The sequence below is a fragment of the Ammospiza caudacuta genome, chromosome 5 (assembly GCF_027887145.1).
Source record: "Ammospiza caudacuta isolate bAmmCau1 chromosome 5, bAmmCau1.pri, whole genome shotgun sequence".
NCBI classification, from domain to species: Eukaryota; Metazoa; Chordata; class Aves; order Passeriformes; family Passerellidae; genus Ammospiza; species Ammospiza caudacuta.
Window position 1 is genome coordinate 39,230,814 of NC_080597.1, and position 19,965 is coordinate 39,250,778.

Here is a 19,965-nt window from a genome sequence, read left to right on the forward strand (position 1 = left end):
TCTCTCTTACCATGAACTGTTAATATAACTGTGGTTAATATGATCATAAGTGCAAAACTACTCTGTCCTACTGTACTTACTACATTTTTCTTCTGGTATACAGAGGTCTGAGTCTGTTCTATGCAGAATGGTGCCGTTTTTACACACACAATCTTCCCTTAAATAGGAACAGGGAGAATCCTCATAGAACCATTTATTCAAGCACGTCTTGGCTTCACAGGGTTGCACACAAGGCTGGTATTCCTTGCCCTCAGGGCAGCTCAGTGCTGCAAGGAATTAAGAAAGGATATTGAGTGTTTCTGTATCCTTTCAGCATTTCATTGGTTAAACAGGTTGTAATAACAAGTGAGCACAGAAAGCACACATTTGTACTTTAAACAGTACTTTAGGTAAGCAACAAATTCAATAGAGATTAAAATTAATTAATGACTAAATGATATATTCTCATCCTAAGAACTTGTACCCTGATTTACCAACACTGTGATAAAATGAGATTTTACTTACAAGAATAATAGAAAGAAATATAATTTTAACTTATCACTAGAAGACCTCGTCACTAAAGCCACATAAGTGTACAGAATATGGCTATCTGCTTACAACAGTAATTAGGTGTCCTCCATTTAATGCAGATGTTGTGCTTGTTGCATAAAGCCACATATGCAGAAAGTGCATCACACTCATAGTTCCAAAAATTAGTACTGTTGATCCACATCTTCTCACAAAATTCCTGTGGTGACACCTAGGAATATATTGAAATTGGGAATTAACAATTATAAGGACTTCCTGTAACTAAAATAAATCAGCAATTAAGATAAGTAATACAGCCCCAAGGGAAAAAATCACTAACAGTGTCTAAATTTAAAAATATCTTTTTTGTCAGAACACTCATTCTGCAAAACTTAAACTGCCAGATGTAGTGAGATTTTTTATGTGACAATCTCATTAGGATTGCATTCTCTCTCTACTGATCAGCATAAAAAAGTACTGATCATTACTTTGAAGAGCTTTTCAGCATAGCCCTGTCAACTAAAATTGAACAATCTCAGCTAAACATTGCTTCTATGCCTTCAGTACAATCCTGCTGTGAATGAATTACCTCTTACTCTGTTTCTGTGCCTGTAGGACCTCATAACCTATTTTACACATCTATCTCTCAGAAAGAAAGGGCTCCTTGAGTAATTAATCATTTTTATTTTAAATTAAGTTGGAAAAGTCAGTTATACCTCAGAGATTTGGGGCTTCCTCATTTGCTGTTCTGGAAAGCAGATGTGCTGCACTACCAACCTCTAGTGACCTATAGAGGTCTACTCATCTCTATAGCTGCATGTTATAGCTAGATCCCCATTAGAAAGTACAATTTGTAGAAGTAAATTCTAATTATTTCTGTAAGAAATGCTACAAAATTTTCAACATAATATTGGCTATGTCAAAATATTTTAACTGGAAATTTCTTTACTCCAATAAGTCTGCAACTGCATGAATTCCTGTTGTGCGGAGCAGAAGCATGAGGCTTTTTTAGTGATCCTCATCAAGCATTTAATAAAAATAACATCTCTAGAACATGTTTATCTTGACATGATAATCCAGTGTGTCCCCTTTGAAAAATGCCCATTAAGTAATTTCAAAAAACAGCATAATAGCACAGGGATCAAAATAAGTGTGTGTTTTCAATGGACAACATGGCATTTCAATGGACCCATTCCACTGTAAAATTATAAAAATAAGCAAAACATTAAAAATGTGCATGTACCAGTCACTCTTTTCTTAATTATACAGCTATTACATGAGTTGGTCCTGCAGTTTTTCTGATCCTCATACTCACTTTCTTATGACAAGGGATGAAAATGCTTCTGTTTAACAGTTCCATACAGTATGTGCAGTTATCTTCAGTACAGTTTCTTACTGGCCTCCTAGTTGTTACATCAAGTGATTTCTCAATTTCCCAGCTCTTAATGAACATTTCAATTTCCTCCATATTTGTAATTATGGTCATGTTTTGCATTTTCAGGTCATCACTAGGATCTCCATTACACACCCCTGGGGACAGAGCATCGTATTCAAAAATTCACAAACATTCCTTCATTCAGGAAAGAAAAACTACCTGATCAATTATGATCAACACTGCATCAGGTGACCTGTGAAACTCAGTCACCTGAGTAAATAAATTAAAGTAGCTGTATGTCCACTGTAATTCCAACCTCCTGCTTGTGATTTTCGTTCTCAGCTCAATGGCTTGCTAAAACAAGTAGAACTCATTTTACCTTTCACAACAATTAACTTTTGAGAAAAACTGCTACCAAAATGTGCTGTTGAGTGTATCAAATTCACTGACATGGTGCTAGATTCTGATCTCATTCTACTGAATGGCAGTCAGCTCCTTGGCAGTAATAGTAGATGGTTTTGAGATAAATTGCTCATCACCAATGATTTCACACTGTATTGAGATTTAATTGAACATTCTAAATGAAAGAAGTTATTAAAAGAATCTTTTGATGAACAAATTGCATTATCTAGAGAAAATATTGTTCTTACTGAAGTTATTAATACAAAGCCACTGTAAAAAAACTGTAGTAGTGTGTTTGTTAAGTTTATTGTATAGCTCTCCCATTTTGTATTGTTCCCCGCTATGTTTGCAAATGGTTCTGCCCTCCCCAGTTTTCCCGCCATTGGCATAAGTTTTCAGTTGAGTTATATAATTCCTCCTCCCCCTTATTCCCTTATTTGTAGACTCTCTCTCCTCCCTGAGCCCAGTCAATCACCCCCCACTCCTCCCAACTTTCCAGAATCTTCTCCTCTCTGGGGGTTGTGGTTGGCTGTGGTCCCGGGGCCCCTCCTTTACTTTGTATTTATTGGTTTCCCTTTTATGTCAATTATGTTAAGTTCATCCCTCCACCCTTCCTGATTGGTTCAATGTAAACCCCTCCTTGCTACACCCACCCCCTTTATAACCTCGTTTCACCCCCATTTCTTGGTCTCTCCTTGGGGTTCTTCCTTCGGATCCTTCCCCGGGGCCTCTCCTTGAATGTCATCTTGGCTCATTCATTAAACCGGTCTTAACCCCATCGAGAGTCCAGCTCCTTCTTTGCAGTTGCACTGGTGGTGAGACCGGTCCATAGTGCGAGCACAGCCCGAGGCCCTCAGACGCCAAGGGGTGCTCGCACTGAATTGCAGCAGGGTGGCACTGAATTGCAGCAGGGTGTTGGCCTGCCCACTGCTAGCCGGACACTGACCATTCCAGGCCAGATACACCCTCGCTGCAAGTTGGCGCCCAACGCGGGGCCCTGAGTGGACTGCTGGACGTCTGGACGCCAGGTCACTGGACCCCACGGACCAGATTTACAAATCCTTTTGGCTGCCAGCTACTCCTGGTAGTAGCAGACCCCGTTCTAGGGGTAGCACTCCTAGGAGACCAGAAGCCACAACTCCAGGCATCTAAGGAGGGCTTCTGCAACTGTGACCACCCTCCCGAGTTTTCGTTGGCAACGCCGCTGGAGCAGGTAAGCCCTGGCCCTGAGCTGAGGACTCTCAGGGCTTCCCCCCTGTCTTTTTAACTTCCCCTAGGAGTTCATGCCCTGCTTTGGGGACCGCTCCCAACCCTTTTTCCTTTGAGGGCTGATACCCAGGTCTTCCAGGGACAGTCCTCACCCCCTATCGTTTTTTGCTTTCTCTTCCCTGTGAGGTCTGTATCCCCAGACTTGGGGCCAGATCCCACCACCCAAAAGTCCTTTATTTCCCCTTGTTGAAACCCCAGACTTGGGGACAGCGGGGGGAGCAGGGGTCCGGCGGTGTGTCTTCTTGTTTTAGTTCTCGTTCCCCTCGGGCGGGTTGAGTTTCCATCAAGGGTTTTTGCTCCTCCTAAGGCAACCTTGCTTTGAGGTACCTTAGGAGTAACCATGGGTGCTGGTCTGAGCAAATTCCAGAAATGAGTTTTTTATGTTATTAAAGGTTTATTGCTTGGGGGAGGGTTTGCTGCCCCCAAGAAAGAATTAAAGTTGTTGGTTAAGTGGACTTTTTCGCATTTTCCTGAAGTCACCCCAGTACTTGTAAAAGAGTCACAGTTTTGGGCAGCCGTTGTGGCAAAATTAGATAGTGAAGTCAATTCTGGGGAGACACATTTATCTACTGTGGCGTATTGGGTGGGCAAAGTGCTAACCACACTGCGCCCACCTGGGAATTTGAGGAAAAGCCCATCTTGTTTCGGTTTGCTCCCCAGTTCTCCTGGTTCGTGTGTTCCTACCCCCCATTCCTCTCCCTCTTCCCTTCGGCAGGAGCCCTCTCGAGGGATCCTTAAGGCCAGCAAGAAGCAGGGGGTCCACCCTGCCCCTGCTCCCTCACGACTGGCTTGGCCTCCCCCTCCGAAGAGCCCTGGCCAAGCTCTTCAGAGCTCTCTTCCCGATCCCCCTGTACCTCCTCTCCCCAAGTCCCCGGTTGTAAACCCTAAAGTTGTAAGGTTTACTGAAGTTCCTCAAGATGGCTCCCAAGGAGTCCAAAATGGCAGAGACCGCATGGTCTTTCCCGCCTTTGCTCCTTCTTCTACCCCGAATCCCTTTCTCCCTAAAGCCAAACCCTTCCTTTCCCATGACCCGTCCTCTTTTCCCATAGTTCCACTCTCGGTTCCTCCCTCTGTTCTACCCTTTTCTCCACTCTTGGTTCCTCCCTCAGCTCCTCCCCTCACCCCGCCCACAGTTCCACCCTCCATCGACTCCTCCCATGTCCCACCTCCTTATTCCACTCCGCCTCCTAACTCCACCTTGGAGGTGGAGAAAAATGAGTCACCACGCCCCTGCTGGTGCCCCACCCAGAGACCAAGCCCCGCCTCAACCTCCTCCAATTCTGGTTCCCACGCTCCCCCTTCCGGTTCCCACGCTTCGTGTTCCGGGGGGAGGGGGGGGGGGAAGTGGATGACCAGAAGCTGGGACAGGTGCCTTTATTGGAAGCCGCCCTGGTCACTTACCACCTCAGCGGGGAGGGGAGTGCTCAGGCCCAATGGGTGGCTATCACCCAGGCCTGGATCAAGGAACTGTGCAAGGCCCAGAGGGAGTACTCCCGGGAATCTGAATATTTCCGGGGGCTCCTTCGGCCGGTCCTTGCACAGGGAGATCTGGTGCCCGCAGAACTGAGGGCTTTCTTCTCCAGCCTTTTAGGCCTGATGGAATTCAGGGTCTGGGTGGGAGAATGGAGGAGGGAGATTGTGGAGGTTCTCCCAATACTTTGGGGGAATCACTCCACATCTCATGACACCGAGGGCTTGGTGATCTCAGAAGACCATCTAGTGGGCACCGGGCAGTGGGCAAGCGGAGCAGCTCAGGCCAAGGCATTGTTTACTGTACAGCTAGTTGAAACAGGGAAGGCTGCGGAACACGCTTTTTACGAACTAGAAACAACCACCTCCCACACGGAAGAGGAAGACATCAGGCAGGGCGCGCAGGAAACTTACCTGGCGTTCATGGAAAGGTTGTACAGATTCGTCGAGGCGCAGGTTCCGGGGCAGAGGGAGAGAGAGGAGATGTTGAGACAGATGGCCTACTACAACGCCAACACGGCGTGTAGGCAGGCCATCCGAACTCTCCCTCGAAACCCCCGGCCAACAGTGGAGCAAATTATTGAAGTGTGCGCCAGGGAGGTTCCACTACAAGACCCGAAAGCGCGCCCTAAGAGAGCATCTGTAGCCTTCGCGGAGTTCCCAATGCCTGAAGACCCTGAAGCCGAAGCTGCCGCCACTGCCGGACCAATGACACCAGGGTCTGGCAGAAGAACAGTGGCGACTCACCCTTGTCACCTTTGTGGCAAGGTAGGGCACTGGATGCCCCAGTGTCCTATGCGACAAGATTATATGGAGTATAGGAAGAGGAGGGAAGAAAAAGAGAGGGAGCAAAAAAACTAGAATTAGAGCGCAGTCCCTCTCTGCGCGTGGACAAAAGTGTGGCGGGCATATTAACATCCAGTGGGGAGGGAGGAGAGAAGGGAGAGCCGCCACACGCCTTACCTGACTTGTCTTTTCTAATACCGGACTTGACGCACACCTGTGGTATTCAGCCCCAACCTGCACTTAACACCTTGTTCTCTGCTTCCCCATACAGGCTGCAACTCACTAGGGATCTACATCTCCCCAGTACTGATTTACAGCTGGTGTCTGTCGACCTCCAACATCCCAACATTCATTGTCTACCTGAATTCATTATTCTATTGATACATAAATTAAAATACATGATCTCTTTAAGCATATTACAAGTGAGTAATGCCAAAATTTAATCTTCATACTAGTTTTACATCTCAGGAACTGATCAGGCAAAGTTCCTCTTTTGTTTCCACTTTCCTTCTGCACTGTTAAACATACCCTAAGACCTTGCCCTCCTGTTTCCAGCCCTGCAGTCTGATGCTCTCCAGGGTCCTTTGTTAGAACTGGACTAGCTTGGTGTGGCAGGCTATTATTCTTTCAGACAGCATAGAGAAATACCGAAGATGGCACTTAAATAACAAGTGGTTTACAGTAGCACCACTTTCCTGTATTCTTAGCTCTTCTGCTTCTTGCTGCAAATCACAAACTGCTGGCAGTAGAGCTTGTAAGGCCATGCTGCAGAACTGCAGAATCAATATAGCTTTAAAAATAAAGCTAATTTACCACACAGTCCCACAGCTTTTTCTGGTATGAGAGGAAGAGGATTGCAGAATCCCAGACAGGGACAAACAGTAGAGGACAGGAAAGAAGCACTAAAGAAAACTTCCAACTTTACTGCAAAATATCAGGTAGTAAAACAGTATTTTAAGCTAAGTTTGGATTTGTCTGCATAGCCTTCCTCTTTTTGTCTTCTCATGACACAAAGAGGAACTATTCTATAATTCTTTCGACATTTGCTCTCGTCTTGTCCCATTCGTTCAGAATGCATAGAGAAGATGGCATGATACTGGGAAAAGATGCAGGGCCAGCCTTGACCTTTTCTCAGTAGATTTAGGAGAAGTTTCCCTTTGTTCAAGCAGAAGACAGCAATTGATTTTAAAGTCTTGGTTTGTTTATGCTTATGCTTAAAGCATATCTGAATTGCTTTGCTCGCTTTTAAAACTAAAAGCAGTTTAAAAGATTATAAGAAGTTAATTTCCCTTTTTAATATGAAGGGTTTGTAAAATTACAAACCACTACAAAATGAAAATTTATTATAAAATTAATTTTTAATCACCTTATACTTTTATATATTTACTTGTACTTTTTCATATTATTCCTTCTTTTATATACTTCCTTATACTTTTCCATATTATTTCTCCTGGCAAAGTGATAAAAAGGCTTCAGGGAAGCTTGAAACATACTACATTTGCTATGATTGTAATTCAAGACTGAGACACCCCAGCACAGTTTTGGACCTTAGACTCAGCCTCAAGAGGTCCAAAATCAGATTCTTAATTTACTGTCCTCACAAGACTTGGACCCTTCCCAAGGTACAACTTTTGTCAGTATTTTCATAGCAATAAGCTGCCACTGCTAACATCAGACTTGTCTCCATATTCACTGAAATATACTATCACTACCTGAATTTCTTTAGCATCCACTTCTTCACTAAAAGTTGTCTTTTTATTTATTTGGCTTCAGCAAAACTCTTAAAACAGGCAAAAATAAGTAAAAGAAACCAGTAATTTTTTTAAGGTTATTTGGATACAATGTGCTGATCACTACTTGTTCTGGAAAGTACTTTATTAGCACACAGTGCTTTCAAACAGAAGATTAATTTATTATTAATTAATTAATAGTATTTCTCAGGCTCTCACATAGGATTGTCAGCATAGTTAATGAGGGTCACATCAAGAGCTATAGGGACACCTGGTCACAGACACAAAGGGGAGTTGCAAATTTCAATTGGGAAGTTATTGAATAAGAAAAAATTGCCACCATGGCCTCACCACAAAGTCCTTCTGTCTTCCTCGTTGTGTTAGGGTGCAATCCATACTGTATATCTATGATGCCTGTAACGTGAGCCCACTTGATGCTAATCCCACCTGGGGTATTAACCACATACATTGCACCAGTATCCTGAACATTCAGTCCTTCTCTTGAAAATGGTAATGGTTGAATTTCAGAATCTACAACTACCTAAAAGAAACCAAACACATTTTAGAGATAAAGCCAGATTGCAATGATGTATTTTATATGTATTTCCATTTTATAACAAAATACTATTTTCACAGCCTCTCCCACATAAAACAGTCACGGTGCTTAGAGAGCTTAACACTCCTGCCACTTCCAAAAACTGCAAATGAAGTAGGCATGAGGAAAAAAAAATCTTTTGTAATTAGTGAAAGAATAAATCTTATTTATCACATATCATATGATGAAAGAAAACCTCATTCCAATTATTGAAAGTCATCTGTTGTGACTTGTTACTGACTAGCAAGGAAAGTAGCTTAAGTATTTATCACCTCTAGGGTTCTAGGGTTTCTGGAAATATAGTCTCAGGCATAACTGCTTTTGTAGCTTCATTAAAATCTCAGAAGAGCTTTAAAGTGACATGCAAAAATGACATTTAAGTGAAGCATGGTACCAGAAATGTAAATTGTTTTGCCGCTGGTACACCATGAATTATCGGGAATCTAATCTAAAAAAGTAATCCTAATCCTGTAGTGTTTTATTTTAAATCTGAGTTATCACATTCTACAACAGAAGAGCTTTCCAGCTATTTTTTAAGCATACACACACTGCTGATAGATACTTACTTTTCTTGCTAAACGATTGATAAGTATTTGACAAGTGTGCGTTGTGACATTTAATTTCTTAAAACAGAGTCCTGAAGTGTTTGCAGGTGGCACCTTGAAAGAAAAGTGAAAATAAAATTTAGTTATTATTATTTTTCTAATTCTGTAGCAGTGCTATTGGAATTTTCTATATTAATTAACTATGTTTTATATTAATGCATTTTAAAATCAGCTAAATAAGCAAGTACTTACTAGTTTTCTTATTGAATTTGCACTCTGGAAAATATTAAAAATAAATTAGAAGTTCAATAATAATCAGCAGCATTTTTATTTACAAAAATAAATTACCTTTTTCTTTGTCTTTAATGTTCTTCTACAAATCAGCTAAATAATTAAACTAATATATTTTATTATAAATAATAAAAAATACACACTTTTCAGCTAATTTAGTGCATATGCAGAAAAGTTCTTTCAAATTACATTTCTTATAAAACTAAAGTTAGAACTAAAACTTCTAAAGCTCATCTGCATGTGTTCTGCATTCCCACCTCTAGATTGCAACCAGGAAATGAGAGCAATTTAATAGAAAACATCTAAAATAAGGGAAGACTGTTGCCTTTAACTATTTCCTCCTGAAAGGAGACATGCATTGAGAAGTTACATCACCTCTGATAATTCAAAAGGAATCTACATTTAAATTTCCTTAGAACATAAAAATTACTATTTAAGTCAATATAAAATTCTTTTATCTAGACAGAATTATTAAGCATGCTTCTTGAAAATTAAATAACTTGGTATTTAACTGAGTGTGGCTTTTCTTTATAAGTTTTAATTGACGTATTTTTGCATAATTTCAAACCTGTAACACAAAGAAATTCAAGGAACAATTATAATTATTGCATGAATGCAAGAACCTTACCTGATTAGCAGGACATTTTTCAATGTGAGCAACAATAATTTCTCCTGGTAACTTGACTAAAACATAGGAAGCCATATTACAGAGGGCTATGTTGTTTCCATCAAATGTAATAACGCTCAGTTCTGACAGTACAGAACACTGACCTAAAAAAGAACTGTCATTTAATGAGGTTACCACAAAACTGAATACAGAGTATTTCTAAAAACTTTCGGTTCTAGCATTATTTGCTTTTGCACATACATTCATAGATAGATAGACAGATGCCCTTGTTCTGCAGACAACATACTGAGCCATAAGCCTAATTAAGTGTTTAGTTTACTCAGTGGAAATGCCTTAAGCTGCTTCTGTGTGCCCAGGGTATGGAAAATTTTTTAAATTGGTGACAATTTTTACTTAAATCAATGTTTTACAGGCCAGGTTAATGAATCTGCACAATGTGAGATAAAAATATATGCATAAATATATATCTATTTTTGAGATACTGACAAGGAACTTATCTGCCTTATCTTGAAAAAATTATAAAGTGCAATATTGATTTCATTGATTCTGCAAGGTTTTCAATATGACTTCTCTTTAGCCTTTTTTTTCCCTTGGAAGGCTCATCCGCCAGTTTCTGCAGTGTCTAAGCATGAATAAAAACTGCAATTAGAGATAAACGAAATATGGGGTTCTGTCTTTCAGAAAAGCTTGTATTTAATTTATTTTTCTTCATAAAATGTTTAAATCCTAATATTTCTACTGAGAAAAATTCTGAAAAGTCTTAACTGAAAAATACTGGTGTTCATGCTGGAGATGTCATTTCACTGTTTCCATTAAAAAGAAAAATATTTTCATTCTCCAGGATACCAATTCAAAGGTACCAAAATGTTCAGTATATTTCATTGTGCCTTGCTGATGAATAGCTCTTATTAATTAATTCCAATATTTAACCTCATATTCCCATTGTAATAACCCTTTAACCTATTACTTGACATTTACAGATCAAGGCACCATATTTTATTTAAAAATAAAAGAGAGACTTACAGGGACATTGCCATTCTGGACAACAGCTGTCAGTGTTAACTTGAACAGGCATTCCTCGAAAACCACAATCTGGCTTCTGCACATCCTTAGGGCAGTTCCTTGAAAGATTGTATAACATCCAAGCCGTATTCACACATACATACTGACTACATTTGTCAACAGGTTCAAGGTATCTTGGCTGTCATATAAGGAAAAAACAACTAGAGTCAATTTTAACTTCATTGGCCTTATCAAGTCCAAGCCATGACTTGTCCACCCCCCAGCTCTCAGAAAAAATAAGCACATCTACCTGCCCCTCATCAGGTATTTTGGAATGATTTGCATTTGTGTGGTTGTAACCAGTGACAATGGTGCACACCCACATTGTTCCATCCAGTTTTAGTGGAATACTCTATGTAAAGCATTATGCATTGGAAGTACATGTTATAATTAGTTATAATCTGAAGCATTTTAAGAAACATAAAATCATGCATTCCCATAATTTTAAACCCTATGACAAAGGAACAAGTGGAAGAAGGAAAAACGGGATAAGATTACTCAGAAACATCAAAATTCCAAGGATTGTGGCTTTTTCAGCACCTCAGAAATATATTTAGCTATCTAGAAAACTCATATATCTTCAAAGAATTTTTTTCAGAGCAATATATCCAACTTACAGGATGTACCAAGGCAGTGTAAGAGCAGCAACAAAACTATCCTCTAAGAATAACTGAGAATTTTTATACAATTAAATAGAAAATATGAACTGATTTAAATCTTGGGTATTACATATGTAGAATAACAGAATGGACTGAAAAGAAATATATATGTTAACATACAGGGGAAAGTAAGAGTGATCATACCACACACTCAGAGGATGTAGATATCAGTGTGTGCATCATCGTGCCAAAGTAAGCCTTGTCATCTACAGCCGTCGTCTCTGATGAGGAAGGCAGAGCCATTCCACCACTAGAAAGAGACAAATCTAGTATAGCTCTGGTTTGCAACTCTGTGGCCTCTGTTACACTAAAATAAGGCGTAATGGGCTTCTGTGTTGGGATTTTGGACCTATCTGATGTCACTACATCCAGGACTCCAGAAATAGAGATATTTTTGACTGAGGTTGTATTTCTTGAAAAAAGCATACTCTGAAGTGTGGTTACTGGCAAATAAGGTGGGGAGGATTTGTCAGTTGTGGTTGTAGCATTTGTCTTGGTCGCATTTTTTTGCTCATGTGACATCTGACCATCTTCTGAAATATCCACAGTGTTTTCAAATGAAGTTGTATATTTAATTTCTGATGCTATGTATGAGGTACTCTTCATCTGTGATAGTGGATTTGTAGTACCAGTTGTTTTCATTATATTAATCTTTGGAGTTTCTCTAGTGCTCTGTGAAGCTTGAGTTACTGCAGTTGTAAATAAAGATTTGTGTGTTTCTATGGTGGTAGGAACTGAAGCTGAAGCCATGTAAAAATCCAAATTGACAACAAAAGAATCAGCAGTTTTAGTAGTAATCCTTGAGGCCAGGGTGGTGGTCCCTGAAGTAACTAATAAACTGGCTGAAGAGCTAGGTAGCATTTTTGCATAAATATGAGGTGCTTTTGAGGATGTAGCATTCACTGTTGTGTTCCTGATCATTGGTGTAGTGGATTGAGCGATGATTCCAGCTGGTATGGCTGATATTGTTCCTTCTTCTCCTGAAGAACTTACCGAAGAACTCTGCTTTCCTAGAGAAACATTAGAGATATGAGTGGTCTTAGGAGGAGGTGAAGGCATAGAGGGCTGGCTTTCTAAACTGATTTCAGAGGTGTTAGGTGTTAGTAAAGAGGGCATTACAATGGATGTTTTTAGTGCTGCTGAAAAGTTGGTAGAGAGACTTATTTTTAAAGTGAATTTAGAAAAATCCACAGAAGTTGCAAGATCTATAATTGGAATTTTTGAAGTTCCTTGTGTATCTAGAGACGGAACTGATGCTTGGGTAGCACTTATATTTTGTGTTAGTGGGGATGTGCTACTAACTGTGGGAATCAATGAAGAACTTGTAGTCTGAGATGTCACATAAGATGGCTCTGATGTTGATAACAAGGTTGTAAGTAAAGATAATGGCCTTGTAAAAGAAGGATTTTTGGAAATGGAAGTACCTGAACTTTGAGCCACAGGGTCAGTTTTCAATTCTGTATCTGAACTTTTTGGGTACTCTGTAAGTTCTGAAGTGGGTGTAGAATTTAGAGGTAATACCAATGTCTTGAGAGGGAAGGCTGAAGATGTAACAGATTTCTTTGACTTTTTAGAAATAAATGATAATGAAAAGAGATCAGTGTGCATTATTTGCTTATTTTCTGTTGAGGTTTTACTCACTACAGACCTATCAAAGATTGTTGAATTGATTAGAGGAGTGGAGGCACTAGAAGGTACTGTATAAAAACTTTCGGAGGCAAGAGTGGCACCTGGCATAGCTTTGGGCTTCAGGGAGGTATACATAGAATGGACTGGTGTAGATACTGTGCATGTTGCAGCACTTGAAGTGTTTTTAGGGATTTGAGAAACAACTTGAGGTGAAGATACAGTCATTATTGGCAGAGCAGCAGAAATACTGCCCTTTTTTAATGGAGATGTCTGCTCTGGAACAGTTGTTGAAGTTTGCACTGAAGATGAAAGTGACTTTGGAGGAAAACTGGTTGAAGAGCTAACATTTAATGATATCAGAGAAGTTTTAGACAAAGGTTTTGCTGTTTTGAAGTATGAAACTGTGATTAATTGAGGAACACTTGTCTCAGAGCTAGAAAATCTAGTAGTCATAGGAATTTGAGGAGCAGCTGAAGTCAGTGCAGAACTGGGTGTTGGGTACACTGCAGTTTGATTAATGCCAGACCTAGTTCTAACAGGTAGAGTAGATATAGGAGAAGTAGACGTTCTTAGTGTCAGTCGTGGATCTAGAAGAAATACAGGTCTTGTGAAAGTTTCTCTGTCAGCCCCCAAGGCAGACAAAGACACTTCAGAGTGTGTTTCTGCTCCCTTAGAATGACTTACTGAAGGACTCCTACTCTTCCCAATCCCTGCAGGCAGCTCAGAAGTGACCAAAGATATCTTGGAGGCTAGAGTTGTTAGTGCTGAGGAAAGTCGAACTGTTCCTAGCTGAGTGGTTGATGTTTCGAGTGAAAATGGAACTACCACTAGGGAAGTGGGTGTTAATAATGCAGAATGTGCTGGAACAAGACTTGCACTGAGCAGGGTTGTTTGAGTTGTTATTGTAATGGGTAAAGTTATAGATGCATTAGAGCAGTCAGTACATGATGTGACTGCTGAGCCTTGGAAAAGAATTGGAAAATCTGTTGAAGGGATGGGTTTGGAAAGGACAGTAGGGCGGGCTGTGCTGTGAAGTACATCAGAAGGCTCCACTGTACTTGGTAATGAAAATGTTGAATAGGTGGCTGCATTAGAAGCTTCCAATGAATAAAAGTCTGTAATGGACTGTGCTGACATATTCATTCCCCTTGAAGCTGCATTTGCATTTATGGTTATTTTGTCTGTCACACCGATGAGAGTTGATTTATTCCTTGAAGTAACAAATACAGGGAGTGTCTGAGGAAATCTCTCTGTGGTAGGACCCATGTGAGAGGTTATCAGTGAAGGCTTCAGTCCAAAGTCTGATTCTGTAGGTGTCACAGGTATGCCTAAAAGGAGAAATGTGTGTTTAAATGTCCTTTATGGATTATTAGTAAAGAAAAATAGCAAATCCATCTCTACTCAAGTCCCATTTAAATATTAACAAATCAGATCTTGCCAATGGTTCCAGGTCATCTGATGACTGAGGAACTCAGCAGATGTTTTCTAAATGTTTTCTAATTTTCTCTGCAAATGAAGTAGTTAATTTTTTATATTGGTGAAAATCTTTATTTTGCAGAGCAATTTTGAATAAACAAGCCAATTCCAGGGAAAATCAGTAAATCCAAAATAGTAAAATATTTGAAATAAGTACGTTACATCCTTAGAAGGTACTATACGAGACAACTTTGTACCAGCAAATATCAAGGATAACATATTTAATTCAAAATTTTTACAATCAGATACAGTATTAAAACTAAATTTTAATATTAAAATAATACTCTATCCCATGGAATAAGGAAATAATATTATACCTTTACACACCAGAAATTATGAAATAGGTGAGCTGAATTTGTTAGTGGTGTGTCATCCTCTGAAAAGACTGAACTTTTGCTACAGCTGTATGTCTTTCATTTGGAATCTCTCCCTTATATATGTGTAATGTACTAGCATTATATAGTCAAATATAGTTGCTCTGAGTATAACATAATCACAAAAGGTTATATATAACCCACTATTTGAGAAATATGAGAATTCAATGTAAAATATAACTTTTTGAATGCAGAAGCTGTAGTTTGGATGACTGGGGATGAAGTCTATGTCCAAGAGGAACAATCTTCAACAGAAATATGTTCTGAGAAAGCTTTTAACTTTAAAAAAATTACATTTGATTAATCCTTTCCTAGGATCTTGGAGTAATTCATAACAGTAGATCAACATTATAAAGTATACTCACAGTCTTCTGGATAAACACATCTAAGTGTGATCTCATCAAGGATCATGTTTTTGGGACAGTATGGCATGCATCCTTCAACCCTTCAAAATATTGTATAGTCAATTCTAGAGCCACAGTAGAATTATAAGTTAATTTTAAATTATTTTACTTTGTCTAAACAAACCATTAGAATGTCTTATCAAAGTTCTGAGGACTTTCCTATGAAATTATGAACATAGAATGTTGAGGCATTTCAAGTTCGCAAAGTTATTTGGCAGCATAATTCTATGTCTAAACTGTTAACAATTATTTGCATAGGCTGATTAATACGATGTGTGGACCATTTTTCTTCCCCAACCAGGTGTAAGTTTAGATCCTTAAACAGAAAGGTATTTCACAGAATGATGAACTTGTCTACAAGACTTTTATTTTATCCAAATATGTTCATTTGAGATATTAAAATATTTAGATTGACTCCATACTCCATAAAGCCTTTCTCTTGTGTCCTTTCAACATAGGAGAATGCAGACAAATCACCATATTCCTATGTCTTTTTCATTCTGGGGGACTTTTCAATGGGAAAATCATTACATTAACAACCAATGTTCCCATATGGAAAAAGCTAAGAATACCAACAGAGAAAATTAATCATGTTTGTAGTATTACTAATTATAAATTGCATATACCTAGGGAGTCTGGAATCTAAAATATCCTTTCTTTTCCACCACATTGTGCCTTGAGCTTTTAGGCATTTTTCCTGTTAGTTTGCTGTGGTTTCATAGAGACCAGGGGAGAACCACTGAGACACGAAATCTGAATAAAAGTTCCCTCTTTTTACAGGAGAGGGCGTATTCCTCCCTTACTATTCCTACAATTTTTGATCTCTGTCATATAAACACCAGAAAGATCTAGTCATTTTAACATCATGGTGCGCTGGTTTAGGATGCAGCTATAAATCCATAGAAGGAAATAGCCTTCATTTAATTTAACAGCTTTCTACTTAACCACTACCAGAACCTAATCCTCTGGGCTAAATACAAACCCTCTTATTCTTGTGTTGGAAAGTGCATCTAAATGGAAATACATACTGTGGGAAATGAGAGGCTTGGTACAAATGATTTCATATGACTTGTGAGAGTTTCTCATAAGAATCATATTGCAATTTGGATAGTAAAACTAGATGGATATTGCAGCAGCAGTGATTTTCAGAAAGCATATGGTATGCTTTTTACGAAAAACAATCCAGTAGTAATATGAGGTTAATTTTACTTACAGAGGAAGAAATTTACATGCTGTTCCTTCAGGATCACTACATGTCTTAAAACAAGGATTAGCACAAGATTCATATCGCCATTCACACATCCTTCTGTAAGGCACAGAAGCACTGAGTTCTGAGAAGGAAAGAAAGGTGTTTTTTAGTGATTCAATAGTCAATAAACAATTTAAATTTAACCCTTTTCTATAGCATTCACTAGGATCTTCAGATAAATGAAAAAATTAAAACCAAATAGACAAAATTTTCGGAACTTTCCAATAGGTGAGATTTTGTTTCATTTAGAGTATTTTAAATTTGTTCAAGCCAAAAGACACTTCAAGCTTTGACAATAAAAACAGCTATTAATTTTGACAATATACTCTGTTTCAAAACCTAAAAGATCAGTTAAACATATTGAAGATACTGTTGGTTGTGGATGCAACACAATTACCAAATTAATTTAAAATAATAGACATCTATAGATTACTAATGAGATATTAACATACATTGTTTTGTAATATGCCACTTTCATTTTGAAAGAGCAAGCCAATGAATACATAGTTCAACGATAAAGTGACCATTCTATCTGCAAAAGTTAGAAAATAATAGCATTTTGAGATGGAATGGAAGACAGAGAAAAATTAAAAATAGGATAAAATATTTGTTGCTTTTGCTGATAGTAACAAATAGAAATACAAGAAAGAAAATGCTCTGAAGGCAAGCAGAAAAAGAATGTTTATCCCTGCAGATTTTGCAAAATTTACCTTCAATACTAAAACTACTGAAATGTTTGAATTCCTCCGAACCATCATACTTTTCCACTTTAATGCTGGATGAGGTGAGAATGATGAAAAAGCCTTTTTTACTGTGCAGCTCGAAGGCACTGAGCCCTGGACTCCAGAGACCCTGGTGGTGGAAGAAGGTGGCTCGTCTCTGAAAGGAGGCATTTGCCTGCCACTGCTCCAACCCGATGGTTTCATTGTCATGTACATACAGAAAGTAGTTGGGTCTTTCAGCAGATTCAAGGGAAACAAGAGACAGAGCTTCCACAGAAGAAAAAAAATAATAAAAATGGTAAGATTTTCACAGAAAACAACTTGTAATTGAGACTAAATTCTATATATTGGCTGGCAAGTGGCTCCTTTTTAAAACTGTCTTTTCACAAAAAAAAAAAAAAAAAAAAAAAAAAAAGGCAGCTTTATGTTGCACAAAAGAGAGTTAGAAACACAATGCAGGGTCTAAAAGAGACTCCAAAGGATCATATAATCCAGAAACACCAGGGAACTTATCAGTTAGACCAAAATTGCATTCAGCCAACTGCTACTAACCTTCAAAACTGATTTCTAGGCAGTCTCAGAGTGGAACTTGCATATCTTGGGAGTTTTTCTCAAGTTTGGACAAAAGTCTGACAGTTTAGCAGGACCAAAATTTCATTAGTAAATAATATCACATTGTCAGAACATCGAGGTCAGGTATTTTTTTATATGCAGTCATATCCAGAAATCTGTGGCCAAATAAGAGACCTGACCTCTATTTGCTCTACCCGAGCCACAAATAAAAAAGATTCTCTGAAAATTTCTCTGAAAAAATTCCCTGAAAATTTCAGGCGTTATAAGAAGACTGACTTCATACTCGATTTTCAACTTGCATACAGTCTTGAAGTTCTTTAATCTAGAGGAATATTATCTCATCCCTCATTTCCATATGAAAGTCATCTGTGTACTGCACAGATATAATGAATTATTTACTTCCACTTTACATAGGGATTTGACAAGAATGAATTAAATCTTCTGTTTTATGTATTTTTCATTTTAAAATCACATCTAAAAACCTAATTTTCCCACAGCAATAAGCATTCAAATGTTTGTAAACTTAATTTGAAATTTTTCTGTGGAGAGAGCCCTTCTTTATGTTGATTTTTGAGGGTTTGTGATTTTTTCAACACATTAAATTATTTGAGAAAGCAATGACAAAATCTTTATTGATTTAATTGGCATAATCTTCACATATGTGAAGAAAGAAAAATATGTATAGAAGGAAAAATATTTAAACAGGTTTATTTTTGTTGTATAGTTTGGGTAAGTGTCTGATAAGTAAAACATAGAGCTTAGGATTAGCTGTTCACCTAAGAAACTACCTTCTATGTTGCACAGAGATGCTGCTTGTTAACAATGCAGAAATAGATAGATCATTCTGAGTTGCACATTTTCTAGGTCAGGAAAAGTAACAAATAAGGTGGAAACACAAGGTAGAAAATTTTACTGGAGACAAAAATATCCTGCATTGACCTTCAGTGTTGATATTTGCTATACACTTGTGAAAAATTCACCAGTTTCCAGTTATACAAACTAATTGGATTTTTTCACAAAGTTACTCTATTCACTTGTATTTTGCAGTACTTCTAAAATAATTTTTGAAAATTCAACTTTAAAGCTGGAAGTGAGGTTTTCTAATACTAAAAAAATAAGATTTAAATCCCTCCTTCATTTTGAAATTGGCCACTTATTCCAAAAACTAAAAATATCTAGACTACTTTAGGACATTTAGAAGATGCAGCAAAAATCATTCATATAGTTTGACATACATATCTCACCATTAGCAAAACTGCTGAGAACACTTACATAAATCTTTATCTTTGAAAAGACCTGGAGTTATCATGAAACTGAAAATTACATTTCCGTGTGCTCCAGTTCTAGGCAAGGGAAATATGCTTCTGCTGGATACATTAGCCCCTATAATTGTGTCATTCACTCCAAAACTTGCCAAAATATAGGGTCCTTCACCAAGACCTATGGGAAGAAAAATTTTCATCACATAATATACAAAACTGAAGTCTTATTTTCCACTTGGTTCCACTTTGTAGTGGAAACATGCATAAGTCTGTCCTTGACTTTAACCCTGACAGGCAGCTAAGCACCACACACCTGGTCACTCACCACACGTCACGAAAGAGTCAGAGGGGAAGAACTGAAAAAAAATAATGGCTGAAGATAAAGACATTTGAATCATGGTTTGGTTTGAGCTTTGTTTACAGAGAAACAATGAAAAAGAAAAGGAAACCAAATAAAACAATTGCAAAAAGAAAACAAAGAATACAAAGCAAAGTGATGAAAAAGCCAAAATTCTTCACCAGCTGACCAACATCTAGATGAACCATAAGCAATGGTTCATAAGCATAACCATAAGCATAAGCAGTCCCAGAAAACTTCCCCTCCAATTTCTATTGCTGAACTCAACATCAAGTGTTCTGCAACATCTCTCTTGTCAGCTGGGGTCAGTTCTCCTAACTCTGCCTCCTCTAACCTCCTGTGCAGCCCTAGCTTGCCTACTGGTGAGAAGTGGGAAAACCTTAATCTATGTAAGCAGTAGCTACAACACCACTGTCATCACAAATACAAAATATATTATTAAATTCATGTTAACTATATGAAGAAAATTAGCCAAAACCAGTACTCCCTTCTACTTTTTTCATAGAGTCATAGAATAATTAAGGCCAGAAAAGACATTTAAGAGCACTGCCATGATGTTCACCATTAAAGCCATGTCCTCAAACCTTTCTGAGTAAGAT

General features: G+C 38.4%; 1 protein-coding gene across 1 annotated transcript in view; it reads right to left on the reverse strand.

Annotated features, from left to right (window-relative positions):
- OTOGL (otogelin like) overlaps positions 1 to 19,965 on the reverse strand; it is a 94,391-nt gene that overhangs the window by 19,501 nt on the left and 54,925 nt on the right. The window contains exons 32-44 of the mRNA XM_058805944.1: positions 19,019 to 19,186; positions 17,162 to 17,440; positions 16,416 to 16,533; positions 15,164 to 15,243; positions 11,464 to 14,276; positions 10,622 to 10,799; positions 9,599 to 9,741; positions 8,932 to 8,955; positions 8,701 to 8,793; positions 7,891 to 8,080; positions 1,823 to 2,037; positions 598 to 739; positions 81 to 266 (exon numbers count right to left, since the gene is read on the reverse strand). Of these exons, the coding sequence (XP_058661927.1) occupies positions 81 to 266; positions 598 to 739; positions 1,823 to 2,037; positions 7,891 to 8,080; positions 8,701 to 8,793; positions 8,932 to 8,955; positions 9,599 to 9,741; positions 10,622 to 10,799; positions 11,464 to 14,276; positions 15,164 to 15,243; positions 16,416 to 16,533; positions 17,162 to 17,440; positions 19,019 to 19,186 (4,629 nt within the window). The remainder of the gene's footprint in view (positions 1 to 80; positions 267 to 597; positions 740 to 1,822; positions 2,038 to 7,890; positions 8,081 to 8,700; positions 8,794 to 8,931; positions 8,956 to 9,598; positions 9,742 to 10,621; positions 10,800 to 11,463; positions 14,277 to 15,163; positions 15,244 to 16,415; positions 16,534 to 17,161; positions 17,441 to 19,018; positions 19,187 to 19,965) is intronic.